At 46.1% G+C, this 25,576-nt stretch overlaps 1 protein-coding gene across 4 annotated transcripts in view; it reads right to left on the reverse strand.

Moving 5' to 3' along the window:
* The window catches only part of Eml6 (EMAP like 6), a 294,744-nt gene that overhangs the window by 31,255 nt on the left and 237,913 nt on the right, over positions 1-25,576 (reverse strand). For all 4 annotated transcript variants that reach the window (XR_013042863.1, XR_013042864.1, XM_076546155.1 and 1 more), the window contains exons 28-33: positions 25,360-25,486; positions 9,752-9,830; positions 6,734-6,863; positions 5,227-5,325; positions 4,189-4,362; positions 510-718 (exon numbers count right to left, since the gene is read on the reverse strand). Coding sequence is in view for 2 of the 4 variants with exons in the window: in XM_076546155.1 (XP_076402270.1) it covers positions 510-718; positions 4,189-4,362; positions 5,227-5,325; positions 6,734-6,863; positions 9,752-9,830; positions 25,360-25,486 (818 nt within the window). In the remaining 2 variants the exon portion in view is untranslated. The remainder of the gene's footprint in view (positions 1-509; positions 719-4,188; positions 4,363-5,226; positions 5,326-6,733; positions 6,864-9,751; positions 9,831-25,359; positions 25,487-25,576) is intronic.

Consider the following 25,576-nt stretch of genomic DNA (forward strand, 5'->3'; position numbering starts at 1 on the left):
GGGTAAAAATGTAGTCAAATGAGGGACTGAGGAGATAGTTCAGTCAGTAAGCACTTGCCTTGCAAGAATGAGGGCCTGGGTTCAAGCCCCTGAACCTACACTTTAAAAAGCCTGGTGTACCAATCTGTGCTCATAACCTCAGTGTTGGAGACAGGAGACAGGAGACAGGCAGATCCCTGAGGATCACTGGCCACCTGATCTAGCCTAATTAGCATGGTTCAGGTTCAGTGACAGATTGCCTCAAAGGTGGTAACTGGTTCCTAATGAACAACACCCAAGGCTGACCTTTGGTATCCACACATCCACCAGCATACTGACAAACACATGCACACAGTGCAGTCCACCCCTTATGGATGCTAAGGATGGGGACACTGATTACTAAGGAGCCACTTAGTAAGGGACAATGTGGAAGTGGCTTTCTTGTTGACTTGGGCTTCTTGGTCAACCCCCACCCCCCACCCCCCATGCCCTTCAGGGCCCTCTCTGAGAAAGCATCTGCTTGAACTTACAGCACCAAAAGCCACGGACAACATTGTCTGCATCTTGGCAGCTTCCATGGATCCGATGACCCCTTTCTTGTACAGCAGAGCACTTCCAGCCAGGGTCCAGAACTTCATGTGTTTGACCCCAACAGATACAAACTGTGTGTCTGAGTCAGGGCGAAATTCTACCACAAATATCCGCTCTAGGTGACCCCCTCGGCTGGCAACCTTGGTACCTGTGTGGGTGACAGAGTCCAGTGAGGCTTTAGTCTTGAGTCTTTCTGCCATGCATGGGGAGAGCAGGCATGACAGCCTATAGGTCAGCTTTCCATCACTCAGAACGCAGGTCAGAATTCCTTCTTTAACCGCATCCCTCTCAGACACCACCCCAAGAAGGGCATACACGTGTGTCTGGGAATTTTCCAGAGAAAATTAACAGAACCCCCACCCCAAAGTCCATGACAAGAGGAAATGACTGTGGCCCATTATATGGAAGCTTCCAGATTCCAGAAAAATGTAGAATTGATCTACCTTCCTACTATATCTTCCTTCTCCCAAATCAGCACCATTTACCCCCAGGATGCTCTGTCCTCCCAGGGTCACTGGAAGCTGAGATTCTTCAGACACCTTTTATTTTCTTATTTCTATCCATGATTCCTGCATTCATTTTCTTTAACCTCAATATCCTTTTTCAGTTCATGCATTTTATGTTTAAATTTTTACTTTTTATATTTAGTTTCTAGCTTTTCTTATATTCTAAATGCCTCCCGTGTCTCACTTAGCCTTCGTCTTGAGTCTCGATTCCATTTGTAGAGCGTCTTTGAACATCTTCACCTCTGCTCTGCCCTCAGGTTCCTCGCTGTAATCGGTATAACAATCATTATAGCCACGAAGGTGCTTCGAGAAGCCAGAGAATTGGTGCAGGTGGGAAGTGTGTGGCCATACTCCACACTCAGAACTAATTTTGGATCTTTTTAAAACCTTTTGTTTCTATTCCTTCTGCCTACATTTTAAGACTCTTCTTACTCTTTTAAACTTTTTAAGTTTAAATTTTTATTTTAAATTTGTTACTTTTTCTTTAAGGCTCTTCCTACATCCTCTCAGTTTTGGTTCCAGTTTCTTCTCCCCCTTTATTATTTATCCAGATCCTTTTCTTTTCCTCTCTGTGCATTTGCTCATCTGTTTTTCATGTGGCTCTACAGGAGAGTGGTGGTTGTGGTGGTGGTGGGTTTTGAAGGAAGCTGGCCCTGTAGCTCCAGACACTCCACAAGGAAAGCTTTTTCCAGGGAGGCTGCATCAGGAGAGCCCTCTACCCCACATGCTGACCAAACGCTCTGTGCAACCAAACCTTCACAGTAGTAAGGGATCTCATTACCTGGGACTTTAAAACCATGGACACCCAGACCATAAACTACGTCTGACAGCAAAAAACGGGAGGGGAGAAGAGTGTTTGCAACTCTTGCGAGAGTCGGGGTGAGCATTAAATAAAGGCCAATGTATCATCGTAAGCAGACACTCCTGTCTCCAGTCAACAGGTGGACGATAGAAGCAGCAGTGTACGTGACCAACAAGAGATGCAAAGATCAACCTCACCAGCTTTGGAGGAAATGCAAAATTGTAACGAGAGTCATATTCAAGCCACTGGGTTTCTTCTCTTATTTTAATCTCATGGGTATTTTTCCACTGTGGAGACACTGAATTGGCTTCTAGTCTGTTCAGAACAAGTTACATAGTCATATATAGGATCTGAAATATGCATTGTATATAGTAAGTCCCCTTGAAATCCCATCTTATTATTCATATACATGCTCTCCAAAATGATCCACTAACCATACAGGAATGCACAATGTGCTCTTCAGTGATAATACAAATGTATATAAACCTCCCTCAATATGTGCTATTTATATGAAGTCAGGACTTGAAGAAGAAAAAAAGCCCAACACACTAGAGAAAGGAAGAGTCTAGTCAACCATGAAGAGGGCATCTGCTTAGAACCCTCCATGCAGGCTGGTTCCAGCTAACACAAGGAGAGGACACTCCACACTTCTCTCCTCCGGGGAGCTAGTTTAAAGAGGAGACTATTTGGGAGCTAGTGGAAAGCAGTGACTTTCTAGTCCTTGCTGCCTTGGGAGGTCAGAAGAGCAGGCTCTGCCTGGAAGGACAATCGGGGAGGTGAGGAGGGAGCATGAGCTTGAAGACAAGAGACTGGGTAGGAGCCATGGGTTCACTCTTCTCTCAGGACCTGGGACTAGAGTCAACAGCTTGAGAAAAAAGGGCACCCTGGAACACAACTCTGCCCCAGAAAGAGAGAACTCTAGGAAAGAGCTAACAGTCATGGGCTTCTTGGGAAGTGACAGGCTGTGTCCTTGGAGATCTCCATGCAGATGGAAGGAAGCCCGCTGGGAAAGCACTGGAGGACTTCTGTGGGATGGACCTGGATGGCTAGAAGATGTCCCTAGCCCTTCCAATTCTGGGATGCGTTGAGGCTGCAAGGTATGATGTTCCATTTCTCATCTGTACCATCTAGTTGATCCACTGACCACCCGGTATCATAAGCAACTGATTGCATCCCAGAGAGATGGGTTGTGGGGACTTGGACACAGTGAACTGTAAACAATATGACAGTGTGGTTTTCTAGAAACACTGTGGGTCTAGCTGGCTCCCAGTGCAGTGTAAGGAGACTTTGCTCTTAACATTTGTCTTAACATTGGCCACTCTTAACTGGGGCTCAGGAAAGATGGGAACATTTCTCAAAATGTATACACCTCTTTAAAGTTATGCTTCACACCCCTTCCATGAGAAGATGAGGAGACAATGGGACTCTAGAGTCCTAGACTGGAGAACTGCCACTTCTCTAGTTGCCAGCTCAGTGTGTCCCAGATACCAGCTGCAGATAGACCTCATTAATGCCCTTACTAATTGGATCTACTTTTGCCAAGGCTGACCTGAGCATATACTCAGAAAATGGCATATTTTTAATTGTAAGACAATTACAAATTTAGTAGCAGCTGGTGTGCATGTGTGTGTGAGTGCGTGTGTGCATGCATTAGGGGTAGATAAGAAAGAAATTCATTAACTATACTATAAGCCAGTGGTTGTCAACCTTCCTAATGCCTTAACCCTTTAATGCAGTTCCAAATGTTGTGGTGACTCCCAACCATAAAGTTATTTTCATTGCTACTTCGTAACTGTAATTTTGTTACTGTTGTGAATCATAATGTAAGTATCTGTGTTTCCCGGTGGTCTTAGGTGACCCCCGTGAAAGGGCTGAGACCGACAGGTTGAGAACTGCTGCTATAAACAGTGATTAAGGTGACTTCTCATTTCAGAAGCATTAAAGCCCAAAATTACTTTAACAGCTGGAATTTGCTTTCAGTGACCATGGTTCAGTGACCATTAGACTCCAGCTCTAATAACAAGGTGGCCAGATAAAACAGCTGGAGCAGAATCCAGAGGCCAAAAGGAACCATGAAGACAAGGGGGTCTGGGGAGGAAGGTGGTGAAGGCAGAGAGGGGACAGTCCTGTCTCTGTGGCCAGTGTTAGCACTTTCCCAGCATACCCACAGGCCCTACACTAGCTACCATGGTTCCGGAGCAGCCTCCAGCTGGCCATGGCACAGGGAACAGACTGAGATCCGAGAGGGCTTGTCTGGAAGCCACTCCACAGGGCGGCCCTGGAGAAGGAACACGCAGCCCAGCTTGTTACCTTCTTGCCACCGCCAGACAGTGATGGTGTGCTCTGGATCCACGCCCACAGACACCAGGAGCTTCCCGGTTGCGCTGAAGTTGACATAGTTCACCCCCTTGGAGTGGAAGCACCGCAGCATGGAGAGGGTGTGTTTGGTCACGGCGTCCCAGACGTGAACCGAGGGTGTTGTCCCTGAGTGCGGGAGAAAGGACAGAGACGGTGGCGCCTCAGTGTTCAGGGCCTCAGCTACTGGGCATAAGAGACGTCTAGCATGGCCTGGCCAAAGAAAGGCATTAAGAAACTTGCTGCTAAAGGCAGAGCATTCGGACGTTTACATCTGACACACTTGAGGAAGATTTTATTCAAAGGAAACTGGTGAGGATGGATTTGTATCTGCAGCACAACCAGACACAACCAGCAAGTGATACACTGACATGACCTTGCTGTGCAGATCTGAACGATTGGCAGTTGGGACAGCCTCACTTGTGTTTTCCATGGTGTCACCTGCAATAGTGGGCAGTGGCGGTGAGTCATGTTTTTAAGAGTGCCGCACTCAACCCCAGTGAAGCAGACTCCAAATGGACATGCTTTGATGAAAACAAGCAAGGGACTTTGTAAGAAACGCCCCTGACAGTTCCTTGACAAAGTAAGAACAAATATAAGGATAAGTTTTCACAACTGTGGCTGGCGGCTTCTCAGGGAACCGAAGAGCCAGGCACACACGCTGAACCACAGTCTTGCCAAGCACTCATCAGGCTCCAAGACATGGGACTCACTTACACCTGGGGTCCAGTCCACACGGAATAGGATCATCTGTTTATTTAACTATCAGGCCTTGGTCTGCTTTTATGGTCCCTCGGAATCTCTAGTCAATACATGTGTCAACTCAAGTTACACAGACATATTTGAAGACTCAGAAGGAAAAAAAAAACTCCAAACAAAACAAACAATTGAGATATCAGCCAGAAAGGGTCTCAGTCACCCCCTCTCTAGAAAGTGCTAGTGTTGGTAGGCCAGTGCCCTTGTACAGCCGCAAGAGCCAGTGGGGAGCCCTACCTATCTGGCTGGTAGCCACCACATTTCTGTATTTTGGGTGCTGGTTCACTGTGAGGCAGAGGATGTCATCTGTGTGCTCCAGGTAGAAGCTCTGGCTGCCTAGGAGAGAGGAATCATGGAAGGTGAGTAGTGGGATCTAAGGCTTTCCACAGCTATCACAAAGCTGAATAGGGAATCTGGAAATGCCTTAGAAAAGATTATGTTTTTAGAAAACCCAAATTATCATTTTCAGAATTGTCCTTGGGGATGGGGGGACCTTTTTAAAAAGTTCACATGTTCTGATGTGGATCTGGAAGGACAAACCACACCCATCCCTAATAGAACCACAGTCTATCTCAGCCTTTCCCACTGCCTGTGCAGATACAGCACACGGATCAAGCACACGTGCTTTCAGAGACTAAAATGATGAAGTTCAAGTTCCCTCCTCCCCATGGCACAGGAGCAGTGTTTTCTCAGCATCCACCTCTGACCTGAAAGACATGCTGCAAACAATGATGCCGACGGTAATGCTGCAGTGAGCAGTGGCACCAGAGAAAGTGCCCGTGGGGTCGCTGCTAATAGGAACCTGCCCACCTGGGAGCCTGCATGGCACAGCCCAGCTTTATCCCCAAGTCAACATGTTTCACAGGAAGTGGAAGGAGGGGTAGGAAATACTTCACCATCTACTGCAGTAAATGGGTTTCCTGACTTTCCAAAGAGCCTTTTAAAATCCACTCAAATGCCTAGGGACAGATTGGGGAGTGGTAGCGTTGATAAATATGGGAATATAGCATAGTGCTCTTAAAAAGATGGCATGTATCTAAAAAAAATTGAGAAAACACGCAGTCTCAAAGCCAAAGGGAGAAAAATAAAAATAACCCATTGATAGTACTCTCCAAACATGAACTACACGGACCGAACAAGGAACATGCTGTATGAAGCCAGTAAGATACAGTGCGATACATCTGATCTGGTAGTGAGGATATGAATGTGGTCTGTTGCACATTTTCTGTCTGAAATGTTTCCTTTTAAAGCTTTATTTCTTGATTGAATTCACGGCTAGAGAGCACTGAGTAGTATCTCTGCTAATAACACACTCTGTGTGAATATTGCCGAGCCAAGCAAGCTGGACCCTGTGGTGCACACCGCTAATTCTAACACTCAGGACCACCATGATGTGTTTGAGAGCTGGAAAATGGTTCCCTCTGCTTTGCTCTTAATTTTGGTCTCTGCCTTGTTCCTCATTTCTCCGCTTCCACCCCCTCTTCTCCCCAGCCTGTCTTCCCTCTCACCACAGAGGGGCTGACAGAAGCACAGGTAGCTCCCCTCCAGTGCCTACACCATGGTCAAACCAGGCTGAGGCCAGAGAGGCAGGAGGCCTGGACCCAAGAGCTGAGTGAGCACTCTGAGGACTGAAGGACACCAGCCTGGATGGGGGTAGAATGGCTCTAAGGGAAGAGGTTTTGGGGCATCAAACGGGTGGGAAAATAGGCAGACAGGTGTGCACTGTGGCTTCTCCCAAAGCTACCTGTGGAGAGGTTCTGTACAATGCCAGCAGCCGCAGTGTGGAAAATGATGTCGGCACCATCATTAAGGTAATGCAGGTTGTTCCGGCAGTCAAAGCCTCTGTAGCCAAACACATGGTCCAGAGCCAGCTCCTGCATGCACACACACAGAGTAAGTCCACTCTTAGCAGCTAACAGCAGAGGAACAATCCCACACTGCACATTGCATGAATAGCCACACATGTCACAGGAACACTATGTGAGGCAGATGCCATTCACGGAATTCTCTGGACTAGCTGAGGATGGAACACAGCCCTTTATTTAGTCCCCTGAAAGGTTAGGTGACAGTGACTTCCCTAAGTAAACCAAAGCAACTTCTTGGTTCTTCAGGTGAGTCAAAATGTACATGCTGGATGGCCTCCAATGGTCACCTACAAGTGCCACATTTATTCACTGGCAGATATTCACTCCTTAGCTCAGATGAACAGTGGTTCAGAGGCTGCCAGGAAATGGTCCCAGAGGCAGCTGTGACTGGCTGCTGCTGCTGGGTGAGCGGAGGCCATGCCCGATGTGTTGGTTATAATCTGTCCCATGAAGTTCCTGTGCATTTGCATTTTCCCAAGCAACTACACACTACTCTGGATTCACATTTTTATCTTTTGTCTTGTCCTCTATGACAAAGAGCAGTGGCTGATTGAGACCAATTTTTTATTCCATTCAACACACTTGTGCTGGGTTCCTCCACGCTTGGCCTTGTGTTAGTGCATGGGATATAAAGTTTATAGTGTGTGGGTCCCACTTCTCCAGTTTCCCTGATTCTGGTGTTTCTGAAGCTTGCCAATTGCAAACATCAGATTAACTCTCCTAAAATGCCACAGTGTTTCTTTACTGAAAAGCATTCATTGCCTTTCGCCGCCTCTAGGATAAACCCCAAACTCCTTGAGTTGGCACAGCAAGCCTTACACACCCAACCACCCTCTGAGCATCCTGGGCAAGCTGACTGGCACTTAGCCCATTTGCCATAAGCTTTCCGGTGTTACAGCTTTGTTCCCTAACATACCTCTTACCTGGAAGGTCCTTCTCCTTCCAACTAAATGAGTCTCTTCTCATCCCTGATTCCCTCAAAATGTTCCCCAGGAATGCATTTAATATGGGACTGTTGTTTTAACTTTGGCACAGTGGCTGTGCCTTAATTTACTGTTTCAGGCAGCAATTGTGACTCCACAGTTACCAGCTTGCTTCTCTGGCAGTGGCCTAGCCACTCAGGCTGAAGCCTGGCAGGAATTCTGTTGCCGTAGGCACTGGCTCTGCTGCTGCCATTAAAGGTAGCTTTAACTAAATCTATCATTCTATTTATAAATAAAGCTCGAGACTCAAAGGCTGGGGTGAAAACCTGCTAGCTCAGAGAAGTTGAGTAGCACCTAGGTAATTTTCTCTCCTTGCTGGTGTCTCCCAAAAAGCCCATCCTTCTCTCTGTCAAAACAGAAAAAGACATGCCACTCAAAATCCCTCCCTACTACTTCCCGTGCATCTCTCTACCTCTCCCAGATGCCATTTGATGCTCTATGATTACTTTCTGTGAACTAGTTGCTAATTCAGCCTCCTGACCCAAGGTTAGTTTTATTTAATTAATGCAAATGCAAACTCGGGGTTCACAGTGATCAAATATCCCCCAACATGGGGCTTTGCCCTGAATACAGTTGTCAGTTGACCCAAGTGTGGCTAATCAGACAGTCTCCTGGAAATTTAGAGTAGACATTGGTAGGCTCAGTAGTTTAACCACCTGAGGAGCTGTAGACTCAGGGGCTAAGAAGCCCACACTAGCATTGTGTTTAAGACAGTAGTTCAAGAAGTTTTTAAAGAAAAACATTTCAGGCCCCCATGAGCGCTTGCTTGACAGAAGATTGGCACCATTCTGGCTTATGATGGCCCTTCTAGAAGCTGTTGGATCCTGTCTTTCCTGAAACTAAGCTGCATTTCCTGACCTGAGCTATCTTCCAAAATAAATATCTCAAAAACAGTTCCTTTCCAGAAAAAAAAAAAAAAAAAAAGATATTCTGGCACCAGTGTGGGTTTAGAATCTAACAGCAGAGGTAGACAATGTATGAGTGTGTGCTGAGGCCTGAGGACATGGATGTGGTGGAGCTGGGTAGGAGGGGTCAGGATGAGGGACACCATAAATGAAGGTCCTACACAGATATCTGATCCCAGAGAAAGGCCTGGAAGAACTGCAGTGTGGGGAACTGAGGAACTGAAACACAGGACCTCAAAGTCTAAGACCATTTGAGAGGATGAGTTCAGGGTTGGAGATTTGAGTTGCAAGGGAATTGTAAGTCATGAGCTAGGAAGGTCTCTCTGGTTGAGGTTTTTCAGACTGTAACCATGACTCTCACTGGCAATGTGGGAATATTTTTGGGTATTAAAGCCAGCATAAGGTATGAAAGATCTGAGCTTTGAAGAGAGGACTCTGGGGTGGTGGGTCTGTGAAAACAGCAGGTTCACTGAAGCTGATCCTCAAGGTTCAACCTTAAGCCCAGATCTTCCTCCATCACTGGACTGATGACCTTAGGAATAGGTCCTTATTATCCCGGAACCATAGAGGCCTCATTTGCAAATGAAAGTAACAGTCCCCAGCTTACATGTGAGAACTGGATGAAAGGCTCCAGAAGAAAGAAAGTGAGGTGAAAAGCACTATGGCTTACGTGCCGCCCACTTCTTTCTGAAGTCCAGGGAGTCGAGTGTATAGGGCAACAGAGTCATGTTTAAGGGACACATGCATTTTAGAGTAGGTAATGGCTGATAAGGCTTAGTGACAGGGCTGAGGGAGAAGGAATGTGACCTGGTAGGTGTAATGTTGGTCCTGGAGATGGGGCAGGGGGAACAATGCCATACAGAATGGAGATAGGGACACAGGGAGCCAATAGACCAACCCCATCTGGGTTCATTTGATGGGGTCTCTAGGTTGGTCGAAGGAAGGTATGATATCTGCCAGTGTAGAGCATCATTAACTAGGTAAAAACATGATCATGTGACCACCTCACCTCAACCAGCTTTTTCTTTTTAGAGATGTTGTTCTTCTGGAGTTTCTCTGGCTGGGGAGCTGCCCGGCTTACGGGTGGTCTGAAACAGAAGTCAGAGAAAGCACAGAATTGAATAAAAAGCTGCTTGTGCAGCAGCTAGCTAAAGCCAGAGCCAGGGAAGGTCCTCAGAGGACATTCCCCTTGGGGCTGTTGTATCTGGCTTTCCTCTCTCCCATTAGAAGCAGTGACTTGGAATCTGACCTGTTGAACTGCAGGTGTGGGTTGGGCTCACAGGGCAGAGTTGGGTTTCCATATGCTATAGCACCTTCGTAGCATCAGTCCCATTTCCCCAGTTCCCAACAACATCCTGGGGTTTAAGAAGAACCCCTGGCTAGAGAGACGCACTTTAGAACTAAGGATGAGTAAATGCATGAGAAAGAAAAGGTCATGTTTCCTGACTCCACTGGCCATTTCCCAACAGGAATATGCCAGTGTTACTGAGAATCAGGTGGTCAAGAGCCGGGCTGCTGTGCGTCAGGACTCGGAAGCCAAGCTTTGGAACAGGCCCTGAGGCTATGTGCAAAGTACCCAGCTGGTCTGGCCATAGACAAGGGCAAGAAGGAAGAAAGGACTGAGAACTCATGCCTCCCACTCTGCCTCAAAACTCAGGGTCATGATCCAAGTTAAGCTGCTATCACTACACCAAAGTTTGCTTCTCCCTTCTTAACTTTGGGGAGTGACACTCCCAAACTTAGCTAAGAGATTTTACTTGGAGGAAAAAGGACTCCTGTCAGTGGCATTGGGTTCTTTTTGGTCAGACTTCTGTAATCTTAGGGAAATCAGGGATGGCAGGAGGGATCCCACCCCAAGTCCTGCCTCAAGTCCCATACCGCCAGTCAGTGTTCTAAAGAAACACAAAGAGAAAGAATTACCTCGATCCCCTTGGAAGCAGAAAACAAAATAAAAGTGAGAACTCAGTACAGGTTAGAGCAGTGTCAGCAAGCACCTCACTCATGCACAAGCATTTCCCACGTGAACAAACATTCCAGTGTGGCACAAACCATGCTCCTCCAACATGCCAACCAAGAACTAAAACAGAAATGAAAGAGTGCACCAGGCTACACACTCAGAGAGTCATACCCTGGCGTCTCTGGGCAAAGTGCACTAAGTGCCTGGAGGGTGGAGAGAAAGGAGGCTTGTGAAAGCTTCCTGCAGCTCACGGCTCCATGCCTGGACTCTGCTTATTTACAGTGTGTGGGAGAGACGCGTTGTCAGGAAAAACAACGGCAGCCTCTTGAATGTCTTGGGGAGCTGGGCACAATGGATTGCTTTGTTCCCAAATTAATTTTGACTCATAATTTAGCCTAATAATCCTCAGGTTTTCCGTAGGTCAGCTCCGGCTGGGATAGTTAACAGGGAAACAAGGCACCTTTATTTCCTCAGAACTCCTTCCATCCAAACATGTTACGTAATCATGAGTGATAATTGGAACAAATGGAACTAAAGTGGGGAGAGGGCATATTTGCAGATGACACCCCCAGCTGACATTATTTCCATCGAACCGAGCAAAATCTTGGGATAGGGCATGCCAGTTCCCACAACAGACACTTCCTGTACATTCATTATCACTTCCCAGGACATCTGCTCTTTCTTCTGTTTTAGTGGGACTTTCAGATCAAATCTGTGGGTTTCTTCTTTTACCTAAGAATGTTTAAGTGTGTGACCAAGCGAGCCGGGGAGGCTGCAATGGGAGCAAGAGTGTGCTAGAACTGTCGCACGGCATAACTTACGACTCAACACAGAGCTGGGTTCCAGGGTACACACAGGCTGTATAATATACAATGTATTATACAGTATGCATACAAGCGCAGATACTGTTTATATATACATGAGCTTGTATATATACACAGAAAGGCAATCTGATGCTTTTTTCATCCTTATTTTTTTTTCAGCTAAAAAGAAAAAAAAAAGAAGAAGAGAAAAAAGACCCTGAAAACTTGAGCGGTAAAGCAGTCTCAGAGTGTGTCGTTCTTAGTGTACAAGCACAGGCTACAGCTGTCACTTCAGACGGAAGAGAGGAAGGGGCAGCGGGAGAGGCCTGCATGGGCAGAGCAGCCGGCCCCAGCACGGAGCCGCCCCCAGCACGGAGCCGCCCCCAGCACGGAGCCTCTGTGCTCGATGCTGACACTGAGCACCAGGCCTCACTCAACACCAGAGCTTTTCCAGAGTGCTGCACATACTTACTTGACAATTCCCTGCCTCCAAAGGAAAGCAAGTTAAAACACAATACAAGCATTAAAAGCTTCTTTCCAAGCATCTATAAACAGTGTTTGAAATATCAGATGTGGGAGGAACTGCCAAAAACTTAAAGCACAGCTGAATGCTGGCGGGTTAGAATTTTTTCAGCACTTCTAAATCCTTCCAGATTTAGATCCCACTGGAAATGTCACTCTGAGAAACTCTGCTGAGGTGGGAATGAACAGAGGACATGAGAACATTCACTGAAGGTTTGGTCCAATATACTTTTTATCGTTGGTTGTTTCTTTTGGCTCAGGCTGGGAAAGCCGGGAGGGCAGTGAGCACTCCTGGAGTTTGGTAAGGGACCTAACAGATTTAAGGAAACTGCAGAGGTGGGGAGACTGCCAGGATGTGGGGGTAATGTGGGCAGGAGGAACCCAGACACAAGAGAAAGGAGGGCTTCGAAATGGCTCGGAAAGGGAACTTCTATGGCGATATTTCATTTGTGTACCCCAATAAAGTTTATCTGAGGATCAGAGGAAAAAGCCAGCCACTGCACTAAACATAGAGGTCAGGCAGCGGTAGCACACGCCTTTAATCCTATCAGGGATCTGTCTGGATCTCTGTGAGTCCAAGGCCACACTGGGAACAGAGCCAGGTGTGGTGGCACACGCCTTAAATCCCAACACTAGTTAACCATAAAGGTCTGGAGGTCTGTATAGACAGACAGAAAGTGACGGAGCTGGGCAGGAAGAGGAAGTGATATAGCTGGACAGAGAGAGCAAATGAGATAGCAGAACAGAAAGGTATATAGGCATAGGTATACAGGAAGCAGGTCTCGTTGGAAGCTGAGGGTCAGTAAGGTGAGGTTGGCTATGGCTTTTCCTATTCCTCTGATCTCTCAGGTTTTAACCCAATATCTGGCTCCAGGTTTTTTAATTTAATAAGAGCGTTTAGCAATTCGTCTACAAACTTCCATCACAGGAGAGATGCTGAGGAAAGGAGCTGGACAAGAAAGAGGGGTAATCCTGAGAGGATGGCTGACAGGAGACCCTAGTAGAGGCCATGTGACTATTGTGACCTGTTGAGGAATGCAGCAGCCTTATGCTTGGACCCAGTGCTGGGGGAGGGAGACAGGCTGCTGAAGATCTATCTTATACTGTGGTACAACCTGTGAACAGTGACCAGAGGAAGCCAGTGCTGGGGGAGGGAGACAGGCTGCTGAAGATCTATCTTACACTGTGGTACAACCTGTGAACAGTGACCAGAGGAAGCCAGTGCTGGGGCAGGGAGACAGGCTGCTGAAGATCTATCTTACACTGTGGTACAACCTGTGAACAGTGACCACAGGAAGCCAGTGCCCAGCATGTTTTAGCTTTTAGCTGGACAATGTTTAATGTTGAAAGTGTTCTTAGAGGAAACATAAATTGGTTTGGATTCCAAAATGGGCCATAAAATGCTCCAAGAATTTTCAAAACATCTTAGAAAATCCAGCCACGTTTATCACTTGGACCTGAAGTCCATTTTATAACTGATCTCTTACAAGGTCACTCCATGAATAGGATTCTGGGATTCAATAAACCCTAGGCACAAGACAGTATTTATGAATGTGTGTGAAAGGAGGCACATTTCAGAGAGGGGGGTAGAGGGGGGAAGGAGGGAGATAGATAGATAGATAGATAGATAGATAGATAGATAGATAGATAGATAGATAGATAGACAGATAGATAATATTTCTCTACTATACTCTCAATGTTTCAAGATTAACTCAGGTTTAGAGAAAGTCTCCAAAGCTGTGGGAACTATATGTTATTAAAACATTCTATTAGGTCTGTCCCTATGACTTCTAGAACCATCTAGAGCAGTGGTTCTTAACCTTCCTAATGCTGTGACTCTTTAATACAGTTTCTTATGTTGTGGTGATCTCAATCCTAAAATTATTTTTTGTTGCTACTTCATAACTATAATTTTGCTACTGTTATGGATCATAATGTAAATATCTGATATGCAGGATATCCATTGTGCAACCTCTGTGAAAGGGTCATTTGACACAAAGGGGTCATGACCCACAGGTTGAGAACCACTGATCTACAGGGTTGATCAGTGGTGACGTGGAATAAAGGGCAAAGAATCAGGTAGAGAATCATGGGATGTTCTAAAAAAGCCTGACATCTTGAAAATGCTCTTGCCTGAAGCCTAGGACAATGCACCTGCTCCCCAGAGTATCACGGGCTCAGATGAATGGCTGAAGGTCAAAAGGACAGTGAGGAGGCCCAAGTACTAACTAAGGACTAAGTAACACTGGGCAGATTGTCAAGAGGCCTCTGTACTGATGCCAGGATGATGATGAACACCTTGACTGGAGCCGTGACTGAGGAGAAAGAAAAGGTCGAGGTGGAAATAACGGTTCAGCAGGCTTCACTGAGCTCTGGAACTGACTGGCTTTCTGGGATGGAGCAAGAGACATAACCCCAGCAGATTTCTGAGCAGGAGTCCGTCTGTCGGGGGTGATGGCACCACCGATGAAGGGGAGGGCTGTGAGGGGAAATCAACTTCAGAATTGACAAGTTGAGCACTGGACAACTCCCATTGGAGTCAGAGATGTGATGCTGGGAATTCCAGGCAATGGATGAGACCCACAGGATTAACCAGGGAGAAGGTAGAGGGTAGAGACAAGGCAGCCAAAGATGATGGAGAGCTAACAGTAGCTGGGGAATGAAAAGGGAGGGTAAAAAAGGAAAGTCGAGGCCAGCCTGGGCTACCAAGTGAGCTCCAGGAAAGGTGCAAAGCTACACAGAGAAACCCTGTCTCGAAAAACCAAAAAAAAAAAAAAAAAAAAGGAAAGTCATTTAAAAACAAACAAACAAAAAACAAAAGCAAGTGAGAGAGCTATGTCTAAAATCGTCCTGCCTATCATGGTGGCTACTGAGTACTTGAACTGTGACTACACCAAATTAAGATGTGCTATGAGTGTAAAACATACATCAAGACTTTAAGACCTAGCAAAACAGGAACTTTTTTTTTTCTGTTTGTATAGCCAAGCCTAGTTTTGAATTCTAAATCCTTCTGCCTCTGTAGCCCCAATGCAGGGGTTACAGGTGCACATTACCAAGCTCAGATGTAAAATAATTTTTAAAAAATGTAAACTCATTGACACTAATTATGGTTTGAGATAATGTTTTTCATATATGGGTTAAATAATATATATATAAAATAATGTCAACCGGGCAGCAGTGGCGCACGCCTTTAATCCCAGCACTCAGGAGGCAGAGGTAGGCAGATCTCTGTGAGTTTGAGGCCAGCATGGTCTACAGAGCGAGATCCAGGACAGTCACCAAAACTACACAGAGAAACCCTGTCTCGAAAAACCACACACACACACACACACACACACACACACACACACACACACACACATACACACACGTCACCCTTTCAGCACCTTTTACGTGTGAATTCTAGAGAAATCAATCGTATGTGGATCACACATTTCTGTCACCCAAGGCTACTCTGGAAGAAACAAAACAAAGATAGATGTGGAGTTCTAAGGGCCTGGAAAGGATGTCCTCACGTTACAACAGTCAGGAAAGAAGACACATGAGAAGGGACAGAGAGTAAAAGAACGATGATGTGAAACCTGGATGAGAGGGGAAAAGGAGGGAAGAAGAAAAAACTGTAAGAGCAAAGGATCTGCCTTCCTCAGAAGGGAGTTAGACGTGGGCAGAAAAGGCTGGGACATCTTTGTTGGCTGAAAATGTGGCTCCAGCTATGGGACAAAGGGAGAAGAAATGAGGAACATGGATGGACAGGAATTCAGCGCCCAAGCTCCAAATGAAGGTCCAGTTGGAACAGGAAAAGGGACTCACTTCCTCTGAGAAGGAAGGAGGTAAGTGGTTAGGAGGAAGGACAGTCAAGACCGAGCTGTACTCATGGCTCCTGTGCTGTCAGTGACAGAGCAGAGCAAAGCCAAGAAGACTGCAGGGCAGCAGCGGACTGGTGGACGAGGAGAAGCTGGAGAGGGGGCAGCACAGAGAGCCTGAGTGCAGCTGACAATGTGAAGTTTCTGGGTGTGGCACCGCATTGGTAGGAGATTTTCTAGCCAGGAAAGAGGAGAGGTAGGTGTAGGAAAAATATGCGGGGATGGCCAATGGGCCCAGGGTAGGGGCATTTGAGTAGAAGAGTGGGCCAAGAGGGGTGGTAAGATTAGAAAGGAGGTGTGAGGGGGATGTCTAAACACTGGACACGTAGGAAAGGTCAGCTTACTGGTGACATGGTGTCAACAGAAGGGAGCAGGTGAAGCTGCAATGGGAAAAGTTGTAGTTGACGACGCCACCATGGCATGGCAGTGGTACAGTTAGCCGGGTGACCATCGGCCAAACTCCTCAGACACAGGTAGCGTCAGGAGCAGAGGCAGCGCGGTAGGCTGGGAGAAGGGGTGTGTGCAGATGACAGAGTCTGGCACTAACTTGCAAGGAGCGGATGGCACAGAGCAGATCTGCATGCTGTCAGCCCACTCTCGGGAGCATCCTGCTCCCCACGCTGCACGCCCACTCATGATGGCAAAGATCTCCTCAGTCACCACATTTTCACCACAGAGCACACGAGAGAGAACCCGTCCCTGATGTCACCTAATCCCTTCAAATGGAGTCTCTGAGATAGCACAGGAAGACTCGAACCCAACCCCGTCACAGCCTTGGAGAGCTGCTACCCTTTTGACAGAGGAGAGCTTGCTTAGTTTTGATGTTTTTATTTTTCAGTCTCTGAGAGTAAGTTTCTTACAACTAATTAAGAGTAAGTTTCTTTCAACTAATTACATGGGAGGGTTTCCTGGGCACATGTTAAAACCGCACACTAAGGCCGGGCGTTGGTGGCGCACACCTTTAATCCCAGCACTCGGGAGGCAGAGCCAGGCGGATCTCTGTGAGTTCGAGGCCAGCCTGGGCTACCAAGTGAGCTCCAGGAAAGGCGCAAAGCTACACAGAGAAACCCTGTCTCGAAAAACCAAAAAAAAAAAAAAAAACAAAAAACCGCACACTAGCACTTTACCTCAGGGTTTTTACACCTTACCACTCTAGAAAAGGCAGGCTGCTCTAAAATGTGTGGCAGTTTTAAGTTTATAAATTATCAGTTATATATAGAAACCACTGCTTTGCTTCAAACCAACATTTTTTAAAAAAAGCCAAGGGGTTTGCAGAAAGAAAAGCATTTATGAAAATAGCATTACATTCACTTAAAAGTCAACTATTCAGCTTTTTGGTGATTATCTACCTAAACATAGGCCTTGGAAATGATTGATTCTAGCATTTCAGGGCTTAGTAGATACTTTAATTTTAGTTTATTCCATCCACCTTTATAAAAAACAAGAATCTGGCTACATTCTACTTGCTCAGAGTAGTTACGAGGGCAGATTTTTCACAGGATCTGGGGTAGAGTGAGGAAGGAGAACTGAGCCCACAAAGTCTCTGGGAATCGGAGGCCTGCTTACGCCCGGCCACTCTCCCACCAGAAGGGTTGGGCTAGCTCTTATGCAAAGCAAGCAGCCACAGGCCTCCACAGGAGCAAGCTCTTGAATACCCCCTCTTCACCAGTGGTCTGGGAATGCTGGACTAAAGGACCGACCCTCCCAGTGGGGCAGAGCCAGATCTCAGTGCTCAATGGAGGATTTAGCAGTGTTGGGGTCTCATATGGCCTATTCTGCAGCACTTGCTTAAAAAGACTGTCAATTCTTAGCAACCACACAAGATTTCAGAGCAGCCACTGACCAAGCAGGACAAAGGGCTTTTGTGAAGCCTGTGGAGCAGGAGGCTGTTCACTCACAGTTGACAGGATCATGGAGGAAAAGCTTGTCCTGCTTCATCCTGTCTTTGGCAAGCTTGAAATTCCCACACAGCTACTCATTAAAAACAAAGCATTTTATCAAAATTGGGGGCAGGTTCTCCCAGGAGATTTTCTTCTCCAAACATAGCATAAAAGGTTAGGAAAAAAACTGGGATTGCCTATATATGGTAATTTGCTTTAACGCAGGGAAACGTGTCTAACTTTCCTATATTTTTATCACTGCCAATCATGAACATGTTCTGGCATGCTCTTTGTTCCATCACAAATTGGCTGACAGGGCATCTTGGTGTGTAAAGCAGATTGATGGCTACGGTAACACATATATGTTTATTTTCAGTTCCCTTTGCCTTTTGTGACATAGATTTACCTGCTGTGTGCAAGGCGCTGGGCCAGCTACCCACACAGTGGTAGTAGCTCTATGTTCAGTAACCTTCAGGGAGCCAAGAGTCCCACAGCAAAGTCTGCTTCCAATATAACTTAAAATATGTCTCAATGTTACAGACCAACACAATAAGGAATTACAGGAGGCAATTGAGGCTGAAACAAGGAAAAAACCAGGGCCTAAGAGACAGCTCAGTGGTTACTAGTGAGTTCCTCCAGTACAGAGTACGGCTTGATTCCCAGCACCCACATCTGACAGCCCACACTGCCTGAAACTATAACTCCAGAGGGTCCAATACCTCTAGTCACCAAGGGAACCTGCACTCAGGTGTCATACTCATACACAGACACGCATGATCCACCCCCCCAAACCTAACAAACAAAATCCCTATAACATTTCTTTATAGTACACATATTAGACAATTCTTTGAATAGGTTTGCCTTTTCTTATGTCCATAAGCATACTTAAAGTTAAAAATAAAATATTAGATTATATCCATTTAACCATAAGCAGTGTTGGTTGTTTGAAAGAAAATGGCCCCCAAAGGGAGTGGCACTATTAGGTGGTGTGGCTTTGTTGGAGTAGTGTGGCCTTGTTGGAGGAAGTGTGTCACTGTGGGAGTGGGCTTTGAGGTCTCCAATGCTCAAACTATGCTCAGTGTGGTAGACAGTTCACTTCCTGTTGCCTGCAGGTCAAGATGTAGAACTCTCAGCTCCCTCTCTAGAACCATGTCTGCCTGCACTCCGCCATGCACCACCATGACACGATAATAGACTAATCCTCTGAAACTGTAAGATGCCACCACAATTAAACATTTTCCTTTAAAGCGTTGCTGTGAGCCAGTCAGTGGTGGCACACACCTTTAATCCCAGCACTCGGGAGGCCAAGCCAGGCAGATCTCTGTGAGTTGGAGGCCAGCCTGGGCTACAGAATGAGTTCCAGGAAAGGCGCCAAAGCTACACAGGGAAAACCTGTCTCAGGAAAAACAAAAAATAAACAACAACAACAAAGAGTTGCTGTGTTTATGGTGTTTCTTCACAGCAATAGAAACCCTAACTATGACAGGCATGTTTAAAAAAGTTTGGAAAGCATTAATGCCACAGTGGAATTCTGAGGTTGTTTGCAGGTAGCACCTGTCAGTTAGCAGGTAAAGACACTGTCATTATAAAAGCTCACAGCCAGGGCTGGCGAGATGGCTTTCAACTCAACAGCCTGTGTTTGACCTCTGTACTCACACTGTGGACGAAGAGAAGCAGCACATGCCTCACGGTAACCTGCCCACATACATATAAACACACACAAACACATAAATAAATGCAAAAAAAAGTTTTCTGAGCTCAAAATCTGCTCTTTGTCTAGGGTTGGTAAAGGTTCTTGGCTTCCTCAGGAATATATACCATAGATTTAAGAGTGATTATATATCTAAAATATTAATATAAGAGAATACTTACAATTAATTCATTTTTCATAATCCCTGATAAGGACAATTCTTGCCCTGCTACCTCAATGTTGTTGAAATCACTCTTGGGTGAATGCAAGCTGGGCTTAGAAGAAGGATGCTGTTGTCTCTGAGGAGGGACCAAAGAACTAACCTTAAGCCCTAACTGCAATCTGTTTTAGGCTGCCATGACAGCACTCCAGAGAATTCATACTTGAACGAGCAGGCTCAGCCCGTGAGGAGTTTGACTCCTGGAGACTCGGATTTTCTTACACAGACAGTCTCAAGAAGAGACAATTCACACTCTGAAACTTATTCCTTGAAAAGTACTGCTATGTCCACCTTACCACCTGGATGTGAACCCCACACAGGCATTCTACCCAGTGAGACCTCACAGACAGGGCACGGTGACACTTGACACTGTCCACAAGAAGCTGACCCCACGGCAGCAGAGGCCCTCTCTACCGTCTGCCCACTTCAGCCCAAACTCCAAACTTCTGCCTTTTTCTCTTGGTAAATTCCTTCACTGCTCATGTGTCATGGCCTGTCGCTGCTGCTCTGCTGGCAAGTGTCTCCTCCCGGTGGTGCTGAGACCCATGGAGAGGGCAGTTTGTGAAATGACAACTTTTTTTCAGTCCCCACAAAGGAGAAAGGGAAGGAGAGCTCACTTGGAACATCCCCAAGTCTAGGGGTACCTAAACCACACAAAAACAAGGGTCCTGTCTCTTCCGTGAAAACTATCAGCCCCTCCTGTTGCTAGGGCAGGGTAGGGGAGATGGCGGAGCCCAGAGAGGGCACTGCAGAGTGCAGGGAGCAAGGATGACTGTTCAGGACCCCGACTTGGCTGCAGACCCACAGCTGGGGTTACTGACAGGTGAGAAACTGACAGCTGAGATCAACTCAGTGTGGGCAGTGCAAGGGCACTACTGTGGGTACTACCCGTGACAGGGCAGTGCAAGGGCACTACTGTGGGTACTACCCGTGACAGGGCAGTGCAAGGGCGCTACTGTGGGTACTACCCGTGACCCAGGGAAAGGAGCTTGACAGAGAAGAAGACGGTCTGGTCCCCAGGGTCTTCCCAGACACCCACTGTCACATTCCTCAACAACAGGAACAATGGCCAGTGCCACGGAGAGCCGCCTGGAGGCAAGGAGTCCTCCACTCCAAGGCACCTCTTCATTGCTTTAATTGCTAGCATCCCAGGTAAGAGGGACCTTACAGGAGGAACTACTTTTTGTTCTTTACTCTATTGAACTTTGCTCTAACTGGAAAGTTCATCCATTCTGCCAGAGCCACTGCTGATCCCTTTGCTGATAGGAACCTGCTTCTCTGAGCCTCCACCGGGGGCTGGACTTCAGTGACTCTCCAGTAAAGCTCCAGGCCCTCAGCACCAGGCTGTAAGTGTCTCCTCAGTGTGAGACGACCACTGTTGGTCTACTCTTACTGCATTGTGTAAGCCAATCTCCTAAGTTCCTTTTTAAATATATACTCATTCTTCCAGTTCTGTTCCTCTAGGGGACCCTGGCTAATGCAGCTGCTCCTGTCAGGGGCTTGCCAAACCATGAGTAATTAATATAAAATAGTTTAAAAGTCATTTTTAAATACTTGTAGGAAATTAGGAGGTTCTCTCTCTCTCTCTCTCTCTCTCTCTCTCTCTCTCTCTCTCTCTCTCTCTCTCTCTCTCTCTCTCCCCACCCCCACCCCCCACACCAGCTGAATATCTAGACCAAATATATTTACTTAGAGCCAGTGAGATGGCTCAGCAGGAGAGCTGCTGACCCCGAAGACCTGAATCTTAACTTCCAGAACCTACATGACAGAAGGAAAGAACTGCTTTTACAGGCTGCCCCCTGGCCTGCATGGTGGCACAAATGTACTCCCTCCATGCAATTAAATGAATAAATGTAGAAAACTAAATATATCTGATACATTAGTGACTAAAAGAAGCACCATAATTTTACAGTTATTCACAATTAATAAATAAAAGTGCATTAAACTGGTGCTAAGACAATGCAATTTAAAATTAAAAATTCTGCTACATAATTTATTTTTAGAAACCCCTTTTTGGGCAGAAACCAATCGAGAGAGGCCGGCAACAGCTCAAGACATTTCTGAGCAAAGAGTAACTGTGCCTCAGGTCAAGCGAGGTTTTGATTCGTGGCCACAGTTACGCAGCTTCTGGGATAAGAACACAAAGAAAGTTGGGTTGAACTTGTTTTAGTCACAGGTGAAACTGAAGCCCCGGATCCTTTTACTCATCAAAAGCTGAAGCCCCAGTGCTTACTATGGGGTTTGAAAACTGTGCAGGCGTCCAATACAGGTGCACAGAGAAAACTCCAACTTAAGTGAGTGGCTGTCCCTGTGCCAATTTCCATAAAGATAGCCCAGTTTGTGCTCACGCTGTGTCTTTACCTGGAAGGTAGGTTTCTGTCTGAATGTAGGTTCCAAGTGAATATAGTAAATTAAAATCTCTGTTATTACTGTCTTTCACAACAGTCTAGTTTTAAATTTTTATTACCTTTCAGTGTGTATGGGCATTTTGCCTGCGTGTATATAAGTCACTGCAGAGGCTGGAGGAGGGCGTCACATCCCCTGGAGCTGCAGTTACAGATGTTGTGAGCTGTCATGTGGGTGCTGGGAATCAAATCTGGGTCCTCTGCAAGAGTAGCACGTGCTCTTAGTCGCTGAGCATCTCTCCAGTCTCCTCACGCAGACGGTTAAGTTATTAGGAAACACTCATGTTAAACAGCAGGCGCTTGAAAATAAACGGCTGGCTGAGGAGATGGCTCAGTGGGTAAAGAGCTTGCTATGCGAGCACAAGGACCCGAGTTCGAATCTCCAGAACCCACGTGAAAGCTGTCAAGTTTCAGTCAGCAAAAGCAACACAGGGGGATGTAGTCAGCATTGTGTGCCCTTCCCACATCTCCAGCCCTTCTCCTCCTGCCAGCCTTAGAGAAACACCCACAGGTCTGTCCAGCCCTTCAGCTCCTGACTGGCCTCAGCAAACGGGAGGAACCCACAGAGCAGACTGTGGAAGGAGAACAACTGGGCAGGAATCACCCCACTCCTGGTCATGCATCCTGCACGGTTGCTGGGCAGCAGCTTCATCCAAGGTTGGGGCTGCCTGAAGGAGTCCAAGTGAAGGCATGGTAAGCTGAGGCAAAGCTGACACGTGATTGGCATATTTCACGTGTGCTAACTGCAGGCCAGCATTCTCTTCAGAGCAATTATTATTTTTTTCCTCACTTCCCAAAATATTGGAACTGAAGGTCATATGACTTATGAAGAATAAAAAGTCACAATATGTTAGAAGTTGTACAAGAAGGCATGATGTAGTCTCATAGCTATTTTAAAGTCAAGTATTTGAATCTAATTAGAAACAATCCATGGCTGTCTTTGGAATAAAAAATTTCAGTTGCTTCCAAATGATTGATGCAAAATGTCCTGTCCCGCACCCTATCACTCATTCTGATTTTTCCTGCCTGATGCTTCTCTCTTCTGTGCTTAGAACTGCCTCGTCCTATCTCTGAAGTCCAGAGTCCCCTAAAGTCACTGGCCAGGATGGGAGAGGCTGCTTGTCCTTGGCTCAGATTTGGACTTGCTCTCTACCTGCTAACTCGTTGCCCTGGCTAGCATGGGCACACTCTGCTCCCAGCATGCTGTGCAGCTGTCCCTGTGGGTAAAAGCCCTCTACAAACGGGCTGTCAAGCTTTTCTAAGTTATCAAGGAAATCGCTGTCTACAGAAAAGGCCTGATCCTTTCCCTGGACCTTTTACTTTTCTTAAAATGGTTTTCTTTACTATATGTTTTCTTCACTGCATTCAAGGGTAAATTATATTTTAAAGTTACAGTAGACAAATGCTTGCTTATAACTCTACAAAGAATTTTTTCACACTCAATTCAGTGTGCCCTAACATATAACAATTCTTCAATCTGAAAAAATAAAGAAAATAATATGTGTTAACAAGTTTTAATTTTGTTTTTGTTTTTGTTTTTGTTTTTCGAGACAGGGTTTCTCTGCGTAGCTTTGCGCCTTTCCTGGAGCTCACTTGGTAGCCCAGGCTGGCCTCGAACTCACAGAGATCCGCCTGGCTCTGCCTCCCGAGTGCTGGGATTAAAGGCGTGCACCACCATCGCCCGGCAACAAGTTTTAATTTTAAAATGGAAAACTGCTACCCTCCTCATTCCCCATCTCATACTAAATTGGACAGCATGGCTTTTTATAGAGCTGTGCAAAGAGGTAATAAGACAGGAAGTGGTTGTATGATATGTGATTTCACACCTGAAATCAAATGTGGAACCAGGAGTCAGGATGGTGGTATTTTAGTGATGGGTCTCATTTCCATGTGATCCACCACTGAGTGGTGTAGAACCCAGCTTAAACACCCTTCGAATAATGGGCAAGCCAATTCTACTCAGGATGGAATGTGAAGTTGGAGAGGCTGGATACTTTATTTTTTAAAAAGATTTAACTCAGACCAAATGCCTTTTCGGGTAGATCAATTAAGTGGCAGGCCTGTTCCTGCATTTGTGTGTACATGCTTCTTTGTTCAGTTCTTTAACATCATTTTCTCCTTGCAGTTACTTTAAGAAAAAGAAACTATACTTTTAAAATCATTTCAGAAAAATCCATTTTTTATGCAAAGGAAAATTTTCCCTTTGCACTGTAACATGCAATAAGGACTCAAGGGGAGAATTAACTTGTAACATGTAACAAGGACTCAAGAGGAGCATTAGGGTTTTCCTGCCTCATCATCCATCTCACCGATGGTACACCCACCACTCAGCAAGCTTACCCAAAGTCGGTCACTGAACTGAAGTGAGAGGTTGGATCTGAACCCACATCTGAGAGTAAGTGGGGAACATGTTTATCACATGGCTTCACTAGGCAGAAGGCTCTAACAAAAGCAAGACCTCGAATCTCAGCATACAGTGTTGTGTCGAGGTAACCCTGATCATCCAGCCTACCTCAAGGAAAAGAGCTCACGGAGAACTTTCCAGATGTTCATCAGTCTGGGCCAGATCACTGAGATTCTCTTCTGATTCCAGTTTTCAGTAAATATTTATGCTTCCCAATTAGGGACATAGTTAATTATGTAATTACAAGCTTTGCATTTTAAAATCATACAATGTTTGGCAATTTCTCTTGTCAAACTGAAGATCAGAAAGGTACAAGATAGCCCACTGCCTATACACAGCGTTCACAGGGGCAAAACAAATGGGTCATGTCTGGAAATGCAGCCCCTGCACAGAGCTGGGCAGATGAGGGCACAGTAATGGGAAGCACATCAAGTGACAGCGAATCACAGAAAGACTGGTTGGAACAGAAGGATTTCCACCACTCCGCCAACATCCCCCAGCCCACTTCAAAAGCCTGCCCTCCTGTCCTGCCGATCAGCAAGCTAAGACAGCATAAGTTAGTCATGCATTCAAGGGCCTTTGGGGCTCTCTTGCTCTCTCCCCTAGGTGAGCGAAGCCCAGTCCAGCCAAATTTCTTGCCTATCCAAGCCATACACCATAACCAATCTGCATAACTGCGAATGACTCTTGCCTTGTGCTGAGGGCATTGGGCAGTTTCCTCAACTTAAGTCTGTGCATAGGTTAAGACCCCATAGGCAGATAACAAAAGTCTCCCTTTGCTATAAATTCAAGGGCAAAGAAATGTACTCTAGTTCAAATAGGTTTGTTGTTAGGTACAAAAAAAAATGCAAACAGACCTTGCAAACACCATACCTTTCTTCCATGGACACCTCTTTTAGCTGCTGGTGCGGTTTGGTGCCTTCCATTTCCCTGATGCTCACAGCATAGATCTTGGTGGTGTAGTCAATGGCTTTCTCTCTAGCAACGTCACTATCATAGCCTCAAACAACAGAAAGAGATTGGGTTGTGAGCTGGTTTTCAGGTGTTCAAGGGGAGGGAACAGAGAGAAGGGTACCATTATAATGGAAGG

Source organism: Peromyscus maniculatus, chromosome 10 (genome assembly GCF_049852395.1).
Source record: "Peromyscus maniculatus bairdii isolate BWxNUB_F1_BW_parent chromosome 10, HU_Pman_BW_mat_3.1, whole genome shotgun sequence".
NCBI classification, from domain to species: domain Eukaryota; kingdom Metazoa; phylum Chordata; class Mammalia; order Rodentia; family Cricetidae; genus Peromyscus; species Peromyscus maniculatus.